This window comes from Tursiops truncatus, chromosome 14 (assembly GCF_011762595.2).
Source record: "Tursiops truncatus isolate mTurTru1 chromosome 14, mTurTru1.mat.Y, whole genome shotgun sequence".
In the NCBI taxonomy this organism is placed as follows: Eukaryota; Metazoa; Chordata; class Mammalia; order Artiodactyla; family Delphinidae; genus Tursiops; species Tursiops truncatus.
In genome coordinates, this window is record NC_047047.1 from 80,330,107 (window position 1) to 80,344,262 (window position 14,156).

Consider the following 14,156-nt stretch of genomic DNA (forward strand, 5'->3'; position numbering starts at 1 on the left):
GGATTTTCTATGACTACATTCTGAGAACTCACATATTCAGCAAAAGGGTACGGACCGAACAGGAGAGATGTCCTGTTTCCACTCTGAAGCACCCCGAACTTTGGGGGGAAGAAGCTGTAGTTTGCCGAGCCCCAGGTTCGCAGGAGGGAGCTGGGAAGCGCCGGCATTCTCACCCTTTTTCCTAGAAGGCGAATCCGTCTTGCTGGCTGTGGGGGCAGCACTGGCGGAGGGGGCTTTGGACTCTTCGATCGTAGGCAACGGGGGCGCTGCAGCTCCTAAGGCCTCAATATCTTCTTCGTTCGTGAACTCAACCTCCGTCTGCGGCTTGTTCTGCTCCAACAGCGGCTGCACGGGAGACGCCCCAGCCAGTGTCGGTGACTGGTCACTAAACGCGTCTGAAGATTCACTGTGGATGGCTTGAAAGTGCATCTCATCACAGACTTCTCTACTGTTCAGCGGGCTGGACTCTTTCATCTTGTGTGCAGATGACTAGATCAAAGGGGCAGGGAGGGAGAGAGAAGGTCAGAGAGAAACTGAGTCACCGAAGAACAACCGGGCAGGCAAGGATCTCCAGAGCCATGCCCACACTTGGCAGGACACGGTGAAGCCTCGGAAGTCACCTGGTGATTCCGTACCTGCCAAAAGGTCTGGAAACCAAGGACAGTACTTCCAAAGTGAATGAACTTTCACAGAAAACATCAACTACCAAAGAGCAGTGAGTGAGATTAGCAACAGAACGCAAACGTCCAGCAGGAAAATGGGAAGTGTATTCACACCACAGGGCGTTTGCAGTAATAAGAATAACAAGTGAATTACGATTACACCCAACAACATGATGAATCTTGCAAAACTAATCTCTGCTGTTAGAGTCAAGATTGGGTTTATCCTGGGGGTTTGGGGGGGGGAGGGCGGGCGGTCAGTTGGAACAGTAACTGCAAAGGGTTGGAGGGTTTCCAAGTTCTGATTTAGCCCCACTTCCTGGCCTGGGTGCAAGTCACGTGGACACGTTCACAGTGTGAAAATTTACTGATCTCAGCACTTAGGATCTGGGTATTTCTCTGCCCGTGTGTTGTATTTCAACGAAGTCTACCCCCCCAAAACGTGAATGAACAAGGGCAGACTTGGTGGCTGGTTCACATGAGTGGGAAATTAGCATTTCTGTCTCTATCTCTCCAAGGAGTTTCCAGTTATGGAAAAGATTTATCCAAACAGAAACCGAAATGCCATTTGTGGGCCAGAAAGTGGGGAGAGGGTATGCATTTCTGTATCTGATCCCACAGCTTCGAACACAAATGGAAACAATGCAACAGCGGATCTGTGGCCGGAACTGTTTTGCCAGAAGAAGTGATGGGTTTGCACTTTCGTGCCGTTTCTCCAGCAACAAACGACGTGAATTTGTAAAGATGGTTGGCTGGGTCAGCACTACCACTTGTGGGCAGAGAAGTCATCATTTTCCGTGAAAGTTAAATAACCTAGAAAGCGAATTAACCCCCAACTCCAGCCGCAACAGACCTAGTCTCCAAAGAGCTGCCCTTCTTGAGTCATAATAGAAATGCTTTCCATCTTCACTCACTCACTCATTCATTTATTCATATCACAAAGACTTACTGGGGATACAAGAGGCCGTAGCATCTTCCAAGGATCTTACAATATTATTATTTTTTTTTAAAAAAAGCCCCAGCTTGCGATATAATAATATAATTCAAGGTTCTTGTAACACATTGGAATATGAAATAAAATTTCTTGAAAGAAAGAACTGTGCCCATTACATGTTTTTCCCAACTACCTTCGGTGCGTAGCAGAATTGAGCAGGCGGCGGGCGGGGGGGAACTTACCTTTGCGGCTTGGGGCAATTCTCCCCAAAGCCAGAGCATTTCTAGATTATCCTTTTGCATTGTCCTGTCCAGAGACTTGCTGACCAATTCCGAATCACTTTTAGGTGTTGAAGGTCGGGAAACTGAAGGACTTAAGAAAACACAAATGCATGATTAAAGTGGGAAGGGAAACATTTAAAACTTGTTTTTGGCCCAGAATTCTAGGGTTCAGGAGAGCCCAGAAAAATGCACCCAACCCGCCACTGCCTTATGTCCACGGCTTCATGACTATCTCCTCTGTGGCCACCAGGGGTCGACAGAACACGCGCCAAGGGGGAAGGTGCTCCCAATTTGCATAGCCCTGTCCCAACCTGCAGCCAAATTCCAAGTAAGTAAGGATGAAAAGAAGGAGCATTTAAAAGGGCAAGTTGGAAAAAAGAGAGATGGAACGGGAAACTGATCATGGGCCAACTTTACCACAAATAACTCACTAACGTGGCAGGGACCTCCAAGCTGAGATTTTGCAAAATATTATCTCTTCCAAGAATACTTCAAAGATTCCTATTTGCTAAGCTCTTCCTGCAACAACACATCATGATGCTTAATTCTCAGACCAGCTTTTAAGTGGCTGTAACTTGGGTTTGCCTCTCTGCGTTTTCTACATTTTCATTCCTGAGCCCTGAGCCGTCATACCTCTGTCCAAGCACAGAAACCATCACCTTATCTACAGAGTTCTCACAGCCTTCTAAGCAACAACCGGAGGAGAAGGACCCATTTAATTATCTCTGGTCTTCCGTCTCCTGCACCGTTTCCTCTAAGATGACAGTTTTAAATGATGTGAGAAAGAAAGCCCCTGTAATTTTCCTTTTGCACCTTCTCTCACAGACCTCACACAGTCTCCCCTAAGTCACCTCTCATCCACGTGCTTGGTTTCATTTATCTGCTCGAGTTAGATGTCAGCTCCAAGGGAACAGAACTTTCCTGCCAGGACAAGGAGAGCCCGTGGAGGACACACAGCCATGTTTCAGACAAACAGGGACCCTGAATGGCTAAACTGCTCCTGGCTCTCTTTAGTCCAGCCATTCGGACAAACAGACTAAATGCTGCTTCTCGCCATCGTTTCATACTGAGGGGGACGCTGGCTGGTTCCTCCTCCCTGGGCGCCCGGTGCCCTCCACCCATGTCAACGGCACGTGGCAGCCCTCGGGCTCCGCTTGGCCAGTCTGCGTAGAGGAGGACCCTGAGATAGCATACCATGGGCGTGTAAACGATGGGACACCTCTACATGCATGAGCGTGCATGCGCGCGTGCACACACACATATACACACACACGCGCTCGTGCCCACAAGGAAGGAGTCCCCGGAGAAGGAACGCTGGGCCCTCCAGACATCTGAGAGGTGAAGCGTTCATCACCTCCGATCTGTCTTGCTTCCTCTAGTTTCCTAAGGCTGCTTTTCTCCAAACGGTCAGTGCTTTTCTGGCACCTAAGTGTCCAGAATTACACGTTCAGCATCAGTGACATGCGCAAATGGAGCGCTGTGGCCTCCAGCGAGGGGCCTTTGTGCCGACAACTGTGACCTGGGTCATTCTTTCTCCAGAGGCGTCACGGGGGAAAATCCATCGTAACTGGCCTCCCGCCCTCATCGGCGCTGCACCCAAACCTCAAATCATTTGTTTGAAAAGAACACAATTTATTTATATTTCGTTATAAATTCTTTGGAACAATACATCGTCTTACCCACCGCACAAAATGAAGTCAAGCCCTTTAGACTGGGCCTGCTCTGGAGACAGGTGTTGGCAAACGTTTTCTCTAAGACGCCAGGTAGCAAGAATTCCAAGCTTTGTGGGTTATGGGATCTTTGCAGCAACTACTCAATTCTGCCCGCGCGGTGCAAAGGCAGCCGCAGACAATATATGGACAAACTGGCTGTGCCCCGTAAAACTTTACAGAAACAGAGGGTGGGCCGGACTGGGGCCACGGGCTGTAGTTTACCAAACCCCACTCTAGAAGAATGCACACGCTGAACACGGCGCTCTGTCACTCCGCTCAACTCCAGAATCCCTAACATTCTGATCCTGTGATAAAAGTTACAAGCCATACGGTTTCCATAGAGGCATGCAGGTGGGCAAATTCATATTCACAAAGGACCCAGCCCTGTGTGAGCCATAAGCCAGACGTGCCACCTGTCACGTTCACTGTGCCACTACAGTAAACGCTGGCCCCCAGGCCGCACCAGCCTCTCGGAAGGATGCTGCACCCAAATACGTGAGCACAGTCGGCGCCCTTGTTGAGAGAATTCAGATAGACAGAAGATGAATTAGGAAAAAGACTCCCAATGCTGACTGTGATCGATGAGAAAGATGGTTCCAAAATTTCTAATACGATTACCAAATATTAGACTTTTAAGATAAGGGTTGTTCAAAAAAGTAAGCTTCAAGGTCGCTGATGGATTTTCATAACGAATGCATTTATTAGCCATAATAGTTTTCAGCATTTTTCCTGAAATCCCAATCAGGGACATCCGTTATAACTGCTCACAACTTAGCTGACCTCATTTGAAAGTGGCCTTTCTTCTGCACAGTAAGCTGTGAGTGAAGTACGTCCTGAGATTGGGTTCTTGAATCAAAAAGAAAAACAGTTTCCCAGGTAGACGTTAATCACAGCTTCTCTGTTCAGGTTTCTAAAGAAAACCCTGTAAGTCTACAAAGCAGGCAGGTCAAAGCGTGGGCAATGTTGAGGGAATGGAGGCAGGAATCTAAGCCCTCTGCCTCAGATGAAGACTCTAACCTAGGATCCCAAACCTTCAAGTCCATCCTATGCTATTCTCCAAAATTCTATGCTACAAATGCTGTGGAAATATCTGATTATATTACGCAGAAAGTCTATAAGCTATTTTTTTTAGGAATTTTTTTTTTTTTGATGTAGACCATTTTAAAATCTTTACTGAATTTGTCACAATATTGCTTCCGTTTTATGTTTTGGTTTTCTGGCCGTGAAGTGCGTGGGATCTTAGCTCCCCGACCAGGAACTGAACCCATACCCCCTGCCTTGGAAGGTGAAGTCTTAACCACTGGACCGCCAGGGATGTCCCGGAAGGTCCATAAGCTATTTAGTGAGTTATAATAATAACTCTCCTTATGCTTAAGCAACATCTTAAAAAAGTCCCGTAAACTTATTTGTTGAACAACCCCAGACACAAAACAGAGATCATATTCCCAATTTTCAATGCACTGTTGTATTTTTCAAAGCACTTCACAAAATTAGAAAGAATTATATGCGTGACCCTAATTTCCAGAGAGTTAAATTTAGTACTTAAAAAAAAAAAAATCTAACCATCGACAAATGCTTAAAATGAAAGGAAAAGTAATAATCTATACGTATTTCCTTCATAAGTGATTTGGTTAGTTGGTAAAATAGATTGGTAAGAGTTAAATCTACACTTTCACGTCATAGAATCTATATGTATTTTCCACGTAAGTAATTTGGTTAATGGCAACACACAGTTCTAAGAGTTAGATCAAAGTTTTTATTATCAAAGACATCCACGGTGGGAAGATCACCCATCTACCTTTCCGAAGCGTGGAAGTGGGAAGACTGTGGAGGGCAAGAACTAGAAAGACCGCCCTCAGCCGCAGCTGCCAGACGAGGGGGGCTCCCCCTGCAATCTGTCAGGCTACTGGATGCCACGTGATCCACATTAAAGGAGAGAGAAATCACAGGTCAATTCAATTAAACAAAATTTCTTATCAATTATTTGGCTACTCTCCACGCTAACATCTTTAAGAAAGTGAAGGTACTTGGGCATCCAACAATAGCAGAGGATCACATGTTGAAATCACTAAGAAATCAACATGAATCTTCTGAACCACAGAAGCAGGACACTGCCAAGACACCCATTTCACTTTCTATTTCAACCATATGCCCATAAACGCTTGCTTTTCTTGGGTCAGAATTTAGTGCCTAATCAGATGACTTAATCCAAAAGGCTGGATAATTTGGGCTGGTAACTGTCTCTTAAAAGAAAACACATAAACCCAAGTATGGAAATGTATCTATTTATCCTAACTTGTAATTGCATTTAACAGTGGCCAGATCACTTAATCTGACGTGGTCATTCTTCTAGATTCACAGAGCCAAACATGAAAGACAGAGAAACATATTCAGGATTGTGTTTAAAACATTTGTTTAAAATGCTTAAAATTAGAGTGTTTGAACAGATTTTTCTACCTATTAGTGGTTTCTAAATATTCCACGTCATTTTCTTCCTAAAAGTACTGTGTTTTTTCCCTCAGGGTTTAACTCCACAGGTCTAGGGAGAGAATGTACAAGGTTCTAGAAAGGTCTTACACCTGCACTGTCCAATATGATAGCCACGGGCTGCATGTGGCTACTGAGCATTTGAAATGTGACTGGTCCACACTGAGATGTTCTGTATATATGAGATACACGACTCCAAGGCTTATGAAAATGAGAATTGAAACAGCTCATAATGTTTTAAAAAACTGATTACCTGAAATGAAAATATTTTGGATATACCAGGTCATTGAAATAGATCATCAAAATTAATTTCATCAGTTTCTTTTCATTTTTTAAGGATGGTTACTAGAAAATTTTCAATTACGTATGTAGCTAGCATTATGTTTCCACTGGACAGGGCTGGCCTGAGGACAGACAGACCCCCATGAGGGGACCCCACAGGCCCCCAGCCCCACATTCACTGTCACGGTCCCGGCTAGAAACCAGGCATGTGATGCATCCATTTTTCTCCAACCTCAACTTCAGCACACAGCGCTGACCGTGCCATCTCACTAATGAGATTACTCGGGTCAAACTGGGACCGGGAGTGGCGTCTATGTGAGCCTGGCTTCAGGTGGAAAGCCCTGCAGCACATGCCCGGGCTTAGGGGCTACGAAACCTCCCCTTTAGACCAGAAGCAAACCTAACACGTTAGAGGCACGAGTAACCTGAGGATGTCGCTGTCACTTAGATCAGTGCTTCCTAACCTCTTTTCTATTCTCGCCACACCTCCGGGACCTTTTTTTTCCCAATAGCCCTCCCTCCACCATGAAACTGTAACGCCATGGATACACCATGCATCTGCTCATGTACTGTGGCCCTCTGAAGGCTACACACTATTATAATATCTAAGATTTTTTTGCCACCCCAGAACCAAGTTGTGTCCCGACAGGGGCGACAGTATCCCTGCTGAGAAGGCACGCTTCAGTTCTGTCCCCTCCCCAGTCCTGAAAACTGCTCAGAAGGGCTCACGTATCCTCACAGGTTTCACAGCCTTCAAGGCTTTAGAGTCTTCCCTGCACACCGAGCAGCTCTGGTTCTCCAAGTTGATACAGGAAGTCTAGGGCCCCTTGAGAGCTCATTTCAGGGAAACCAATATTTGTAAACGCAGCAAGGGAAGAAGGCCTCATTCTCACAGCCCCGAAGGACCGCAGGGGCCCCCGAGGCAATCTCTTTGCTCTTGAATCCCACTTCAGGGCTCAGTATCCAGAAAGGCTCTGTCACCTGTCTGCTGCTGCTGACAATTAGCTTTATGTAACTTAACAAGTGGTTGGCCTTTCAGCGTCTCCTGGGGAAGCTAAGAGCCGTATCTGTAGTTCCATTTTGCTATTAGATAGAAGTTTATGATCTGCACATTCTCTGGTTTTAATCCTGATCTGTACCTCTTACTCTAAACTGTGTTTTTTCCAGTCCTAATTTGTTTCATTTTTTACTTAGATTTCACCATTTTATTAAACATGTTTCCTGTAACTGACTTGGAATCCTCTGGACCAGGACAGGTGAACACACACGTACACACACCAGCCACTCACCTGGCACTAGGTGACCACTCTCTGTCGGAATTCGGGTAAGATGCTGACTGAAGGTAAGTCATGACTGGGGAAAGGTTTTCCTTAGGGATATCTCCTTGGAATGGAGGTATATCATTAGAAAGAGTTCTGGAGACCAAAAAAAAAAAAAAAAAAAAAATCAAAGTCAAAGAATTATTAGTGATAGATTCATAATAAAGGCAAGTTTCCATTTTTTCCTTGATTATCGCTAATACTTCATAGATTAACATGATCTCCTTTTAAACTACCCCGGCGGGACATCCCTGGTGGCACAGTGGTTAAGAATCCGCCTGCCAATGCAGGGGACGTGAGTTCGAGCCCTGGTCCGGGAAGAGCCCACATGTCGCGGAGCAACTAAGCCCACGCACCACAACTACTGAGCCTGCGCTCTACAGCCCGCGAGCCATAACTACTGAGCCCATGTGCCACAACTACTGAAGCCCATGCGCCTAGAGCCTGTGCTCTGCAATAAGAAAAGCCACCTCCATGAAAACCCCATGCGCCGCAACGAAGAGTAGCCCCTGCTTGCCGCAACTAGAGAAAGCCCTCATGTAGCAACGAAGACCCAATACAGCCAAAAATTAATAAATAAATAAGACTTAAAAAAATAAAATAAATAAACTACCCAGGCATATTCCAGGCACATTCCAGGACAGGAATGGACAGGACAAAAGTGACTCAGAGAAATGTTTTGTGTGCTCATGCTTTGGCTGAATTATACATGTTAAGTGATTTTGTTCAAGAATTGGGATTTAGACATGGGCTTGATGACCACACTGCTTCTTGCTTACACGGTAGGGCCTACGGAGTTGTCTTTCACATTTCACGTCTCCAAAGCCTGAGAGGAGGTAGATTGGGCCCAAAACTGTACCCAGAGGGTTAATAAAACTCTTGCCATGTACGAGTGAGCTACCAAATCCCTGGATGGCCGTACACAGATAATGTTTCGTCCAGCAGAATTAAATAAATGTCACAACCAGTCGTAGTCTTATCATTATGAAATGGTTGCAAATCTACTTCGTTTCAGGTATAGCATGCTCAACGAAATAGGATTCACTATTTCACTCACGCAGAGGCCACTGGTCTCTATGTTTGGATGGTATCTGAAATACCTAACACTAAGTTCTGGAACTAAAAGCCATGCAGGGAAGGCGACTGTAATGAACCCAACCACCCAGCTTCTGAGCCCACAGCAGATCAGAGGCCACAGTTAGGAAAATCGACGTTGCCAATGTGCCTTTATTTTCAGCCAGGAAAAAAAAAAAAAAATTCTATTCTAAATAACAAAGCAGAGCTTAACCCTGATGGTCCTTCTCCCTTTTTTTTTTTAATTGAAGTATAGTTAATTTACAAGGTTATGTTAGCTTCAAGTGTACAGCAAAGCGATTCAGTTACCCATCCTTCTCCCTTTTGTGTTAACAAGACACAAAAACAATGAGCAAAAATTACACTGAATTACATAAAAATATGAAACATCAAATATTCTTTACAAATGTTTTGCCTTTTAAAAATGGCATTTTTCACCAAAATAGTAATACCCAGAAACAGCATTCTGCCACACTATTAAAAGCAAAGAAAAAAAAACAACAGGTGTCCCTTCAACTTTGGGCCTCATCAAAATTGAAAAGTCTGCTTGTGGAGAAACCGGTCATGTTCTACATTCACCTGTGGCCCTAAGTCTATAACAGATTGGCCTCCAGCTATCCATCAGCCCAACTACCGGGCTCACAGGTGGTGCTCAAATAGGAATAAGCGGGTTCTGAAACAACGGTTTCATGCATGAAGTATTCATTTGCTGAGCTCCTGTTTCTTGGTTCTGATCTGGAAAGCTGGAGTTATCACCAAGGATGTTACCAATCGTCTCTCTGTCACAAGCTACATCCCATCTTTATGCAACTTTAGAATCGGGCCTGCAGGATTCCAAAATTCAGTCTCAGATGCATTAACAGAAGAGTAAGAAATTCTGGGGGAAGAAAAGTTTATAAGAATAATCGTACTGCAATCCCACTGCTGGGCCAATATATGGAGAAAACCACAATTCGAAAAGACACCTGCACCCCAATGTTCATAGCAGCACTATTCACAACAGCCAAGACATGGAAGCAACCTAAATGTCCATCAGCAGATGAATGGATAAAGAAGATGTGGTGTATATATACATAATGGAATATCACTCAGCCATCAAAAAGAATGAAACAATGCCATTTGCAGCAACATGAATGGACCTAGAGATCATCATACTAAGTGAAGTAAGCTAGACAGAGAAAGACAAATATCGTACCATATCACTTATATGTGCAATCGAAAAAAAAAAAGATACAAATGAAATAGACCCACAGACATAGAAAACAAACTTACAGTTACCAAAGGGAAAAGGGGGGAGGGATAAATTAGCAGTTTGGGATTAACAGATACACACTAGTATATACAAAATAGATAAACCACAAGGACCTACTGTAGAGCACAGGGAACTCTAGTCAATATTCTGTAATAACTTATAAGGGAAAAGAATCTGAAAAAGAACAGATATATACATATATATATGTATATATTAAAAAAACCGATTCACTCCTGTACACCTGAAACTAACGCAACATTATAAATCAGCTATACGTCAATTTAAAAATAAATAAATAAATAAAAGGATCATCCTAAACAATGAATTCACCCAGTTCTAGCTGAGGCCCTGCCTTTCACCCACACGTACCTACTGCTGTCCTGCAGCTCGTCCGAGCTCATCTCTATGGGGAACATGTCTTCATCCTCGGACGTGTTCGTGTTGTCATCCCGCTTCAGGCTGTCCAGTTGCAACTTCCTCCTCCTCTTCCTTCGCTTCTTCACTAAAGAGCCACTTGAAGGGGTCTCGCTGGGAGGTAAGACCTGCACTGACGTGTTGGGGTCCAGGCTTCTCATCCAATCTACGGAGCTCCTCCTCAGCTGGGACTCCATCCTCGAGGCTCCTTCCGACAGGATTGGGGAGGTGGCCAGGTGCACGGGGATCACCTCCTGAAAGACAGAACACATTTCCGAGAAGGAGCGTCGTTAGTTGGGGTTTAAGGAGCCGGTGGTGCCGACGACCCACCAGTGCTCATTCCGGGGCCCAGGCACGGGGGGCAGTGGGGAGCACAGGGCGTCACGGCGATCTGCAGACGCAGCTGCCGAATTTGACAGCTGGTCATAAAGTCGACAAGTCGCTAACTGCCATTTTGTACTGAATCCTGCGTTTTCGTAATTATAACAAAGTGAGGTAATTATCAGTTATTTCAGGCTACCAAAATTCCACTTGGTCTGAAATTTCCAGGGTAAAGACGAAAAATGGGCTTGGAGTCATTACATTACCCTGGGAACAGGACTCTGTTTTGCACTCGTGTCTGTGTGTGTGTGTAAGAGAGAATGTGTGTGTGTGTTTTTAACATGCACTGAATTAGGATAATAATAATTTTTAAAGAAAACATCTGACAGTGTCCCCACACCGTGCCCCAAGTGCCCACCTGCACCAGAGCACACCTAGGTATGCAGCTGTCAAGTGATTAGGTACTGACCCTCTTCTCTACAAGAAAACAAAAATAACAACAACCAAAAAAAAAAACCTCCACCGCCTGTCAATTTAATAGTTGTTTTATAATGATTCACCAGTTTTTTAAAAAACTACAGCCATCATTTTATTATCAAATGACTCATTTCTTATCAGAAACCTGGTAACAGGTAGTAAAAAATAGGGTTCCACCTCTGATGAGCTATGTGATCTTGGGCAGAGTCACTTAACTTCTGAGTCTGTCTCCCTCATCAGAAAAATGGAAGTGATAATCCCGACCTTACGGCGTTGTCAGATAAAAGGGAACAACGTAACTACTGTACATACAGCCTGACACATATGCAAAAATTCACAGACAAACATGAATGGATAACAACAGAAAACGGTATTGGAACGGTGGGAATCAGCAGTTTTACACAGGAAGCTTTGGGAGATGTTGTGTACTGTCGTCTGCCCGAAGTTGCAACAGAACTGAACAAACAAGAGGAGTTTGGTGCTTTGGAAAGCGTGAAAGCTGCTCGTGAACTCTATTCTCCTCTATCAGGAGAAGTAAATGAAATTAATGAAGCTCTATCAGAAAATCCAGGACTTGTCAATAAATCTTGTTACGAAGATGGTTGGCTGATCGAGATGACACCCGGAACTAGGTGAACTAGTGAGTGAAGAAGCATATGAGAAATACATAAAATGTATTGAGGAGAGACGATGGAACCCCTAAATAAACTAGTTTGAAAGAAAATCTAGGGAAAAAAAGAAGTAAAGAATATATACAAAAGAGAGGGGGGATTAACAAGCATGCTGCTGATCGTTTAAAGTAGCTTAGAGAGGGACTTCCCTGGCGGTCCAGTGGTTAAGACTCCGCACTTCCACTGCAGGGGGCTCAGGTTCGATCCCTGGTCAGGGAACTAAATCCCGCAGGCTGCGGCATGGCCAAAAGATAAATAATTAAACAAATAAAGTGGGTTACAGAGCATCAGACAATGTGCTACACGTATGAGATCCACATGTGAGCGGGAAGGCTGAGGCTGGGAGAGACCCTGGCACCTCTGGGAAGACCAGAAGGAAGCAGAGCCTGGGATGTTTTTGTCCTGAAATTGAAACTATGGGCATTCATTTTAGAGCCTGGAGCTATTTACAGCCATTCCTCTAGAAAGGCTATCTTCTCATAAAGGAACTAGCTCAAGTGGTTTTTATTGAGGAATCTCTACATCAGATCCCTTCAAAGTGGCTCTCCCAGTGAATGAAAGAGTAAAAACAAACGGTTTGTCTTAGAAGAAGACATGGGGGTAAACCTTCATGACTTGGAACTCGGCCAAGGATTCTTACCTGTGACAACAAAAGCACGAGCCACAAAGAGAAAAAAACAGATAAATTTAAAGCCTGTGTGTTTCAAAGGACAACATCAAGAAAGTGAAAACACAGCTCACGCAATGCAAGAAAATACTTACAAATCGTGTACCTGATAAGGGACTCGTATCTAGAATATATAATGAACTCTTATAACTCAAGGATAAAAAGACAAATAACCCAATAAAAAAACGATCCAAGGATCTGAATAGACACTTCTCCAAAGAATACATGCAAATGGCCAATAAGCACATGAAAAGATGCTCAACATCATGAGTCATTAGGGAAACGCAAATCAACACCATGATGGGATACCACCTCACACCCACCAGGATGGCTAGAATCACCAAGTCAAAGAGCAAGTACTGATGAGGGTATAGACAAATCGGAACCCTCGTGACTGCTGGAGGGAATGTAAAATGGGGCAGCAGCTTCGGACAACAGTCTGGCAGTTCCTCAGCGGTAAATTCAGTGTTACATATGACCCGGCAATTCCACTCCCAGGTATATACCCCTCAAGATGAAAGCATGTGTCTATACGGAAACTTGTACACAGCGTTATTCACAACGGCCAAAAGGTGGAACACAAACCCAAGGGTCCACCAACACGTGAAAAGATAAACGAAATGTGGTAAACAGATGCAGTGGACTATCATTCGGCCATACAATGGAATGAAGTACTGACACAGCCAGAACACGGATGAATCTTGAAAACATTAGGCTACACGAAAGTCAGGCACAAAAGACCACAAACGATGTGATTCTATTCAGGTGGAAGTTCAGATTAGGGAAATCTATAGAGACAGAAAGTTTGATTAGTGGTTGCTCAGGGCTCGGGGTGGTGGGGAGTTAGGGCTTCAGGGATAGGGGAGGGGTAGCTAAAGGGTACAGAGTCTATTTCTGAGGCGACGAAGATGTTCTAAAACTGACTGCGGGGATGACTTGCATGTATCCGTGAAAACACTAAAAACCACAGAGCTGCACACGTGAGATGGCTGAAGCCCATGGTGTGAGAATGATGTCTCCACAGCCGTTAAACATTTTCTCATAGTAAAAAAGTAATGTGATTTAGTCACTCACTAAACAAAAACTAGAACATTTCAGCCGTCTGAGATTTGACACGCGAGTGTAACTTGCATGCTTTTGGATGATGGTTTCAGGCCAGTGTCATTCAACTCCTCTGTCTCCCTGGAACCAGGGAGCGAACGCATCAGGCTGAGTCTTGGGTAGACATAGCACACACTTACCCTGTGGCTCAAATCCCCAGGACAGGTAAACAGCCACTTTTCTCCTCTTCCGTCACCCACACAGCCGGCCCCAGCATCACCTCTCCACACACGCTCCCAGATGAGCCCTGCTCAAAGCTCAAAATGCGGGAGACAGCTTCACCACCCAGGCTCCCTTACCTGATCGTTATCAGTCTCTTGAACAAAAAATGCTTCTCCATTATCTCCCAATTTCATGTGCAAATCCACTGCTTCCCCATTGATTTCTATGTCAACCTGAAGGAAAAACATGTTCTTCATCACAACAGGAAACCTCACGGGCAATGACCAGGTCTCTACGTACACTTCAGTCACACACGTCCCCAAGATATCTCACAATTCCAAAC

The 14,156-nt window shown here is 44.6% G+C and overlaps 1 protein-coding gene across 7 annotated transcripts in view; it reads right to left on the reverse strand.

The window, feature by feature from the left end:
* The window catches only part of LPIN1 (lipin 1), a 180,100-nt gene that overhangs the window by 94,797 nt on the left and 71,147 nt on the right, over positions 1–14,156 (reverse strand). For 5 of the 7 annotated variants that reach the window (XM_073791577.1, XM_073791579.1, XM_073791576.1 and 2 more), the window contains 6 exons: positions 13,951–14,046; positions 10,370–10,668; positions 7,645–7,770; positions 5,385–5,492; positions 1,836–1,965; positions 174–489 (listed from right to left, as the gene is read on the reverse strand). In XM_073791577.1, coding sequence (XP_073647678.1) covers positions 174–489; positions 1,836–1,965; positions 5,385–5,492; positions 7,645–7,770; positions 10,370–10,668; positions 13,951–14,046 — 1,075 coding nt within the window. The remainder of the gene's footprint in view (positions 1–173; positions 490–1,835; positions 1,966–5,384; positions 5,493–7,644; positions 7,771–10,369; positions 10,669–13,950; positions 14,047–14,156) is intronic. The other 2 variants (XM_073791575.1, XM_073791580.1) reach the window with 2 other exon arrangements.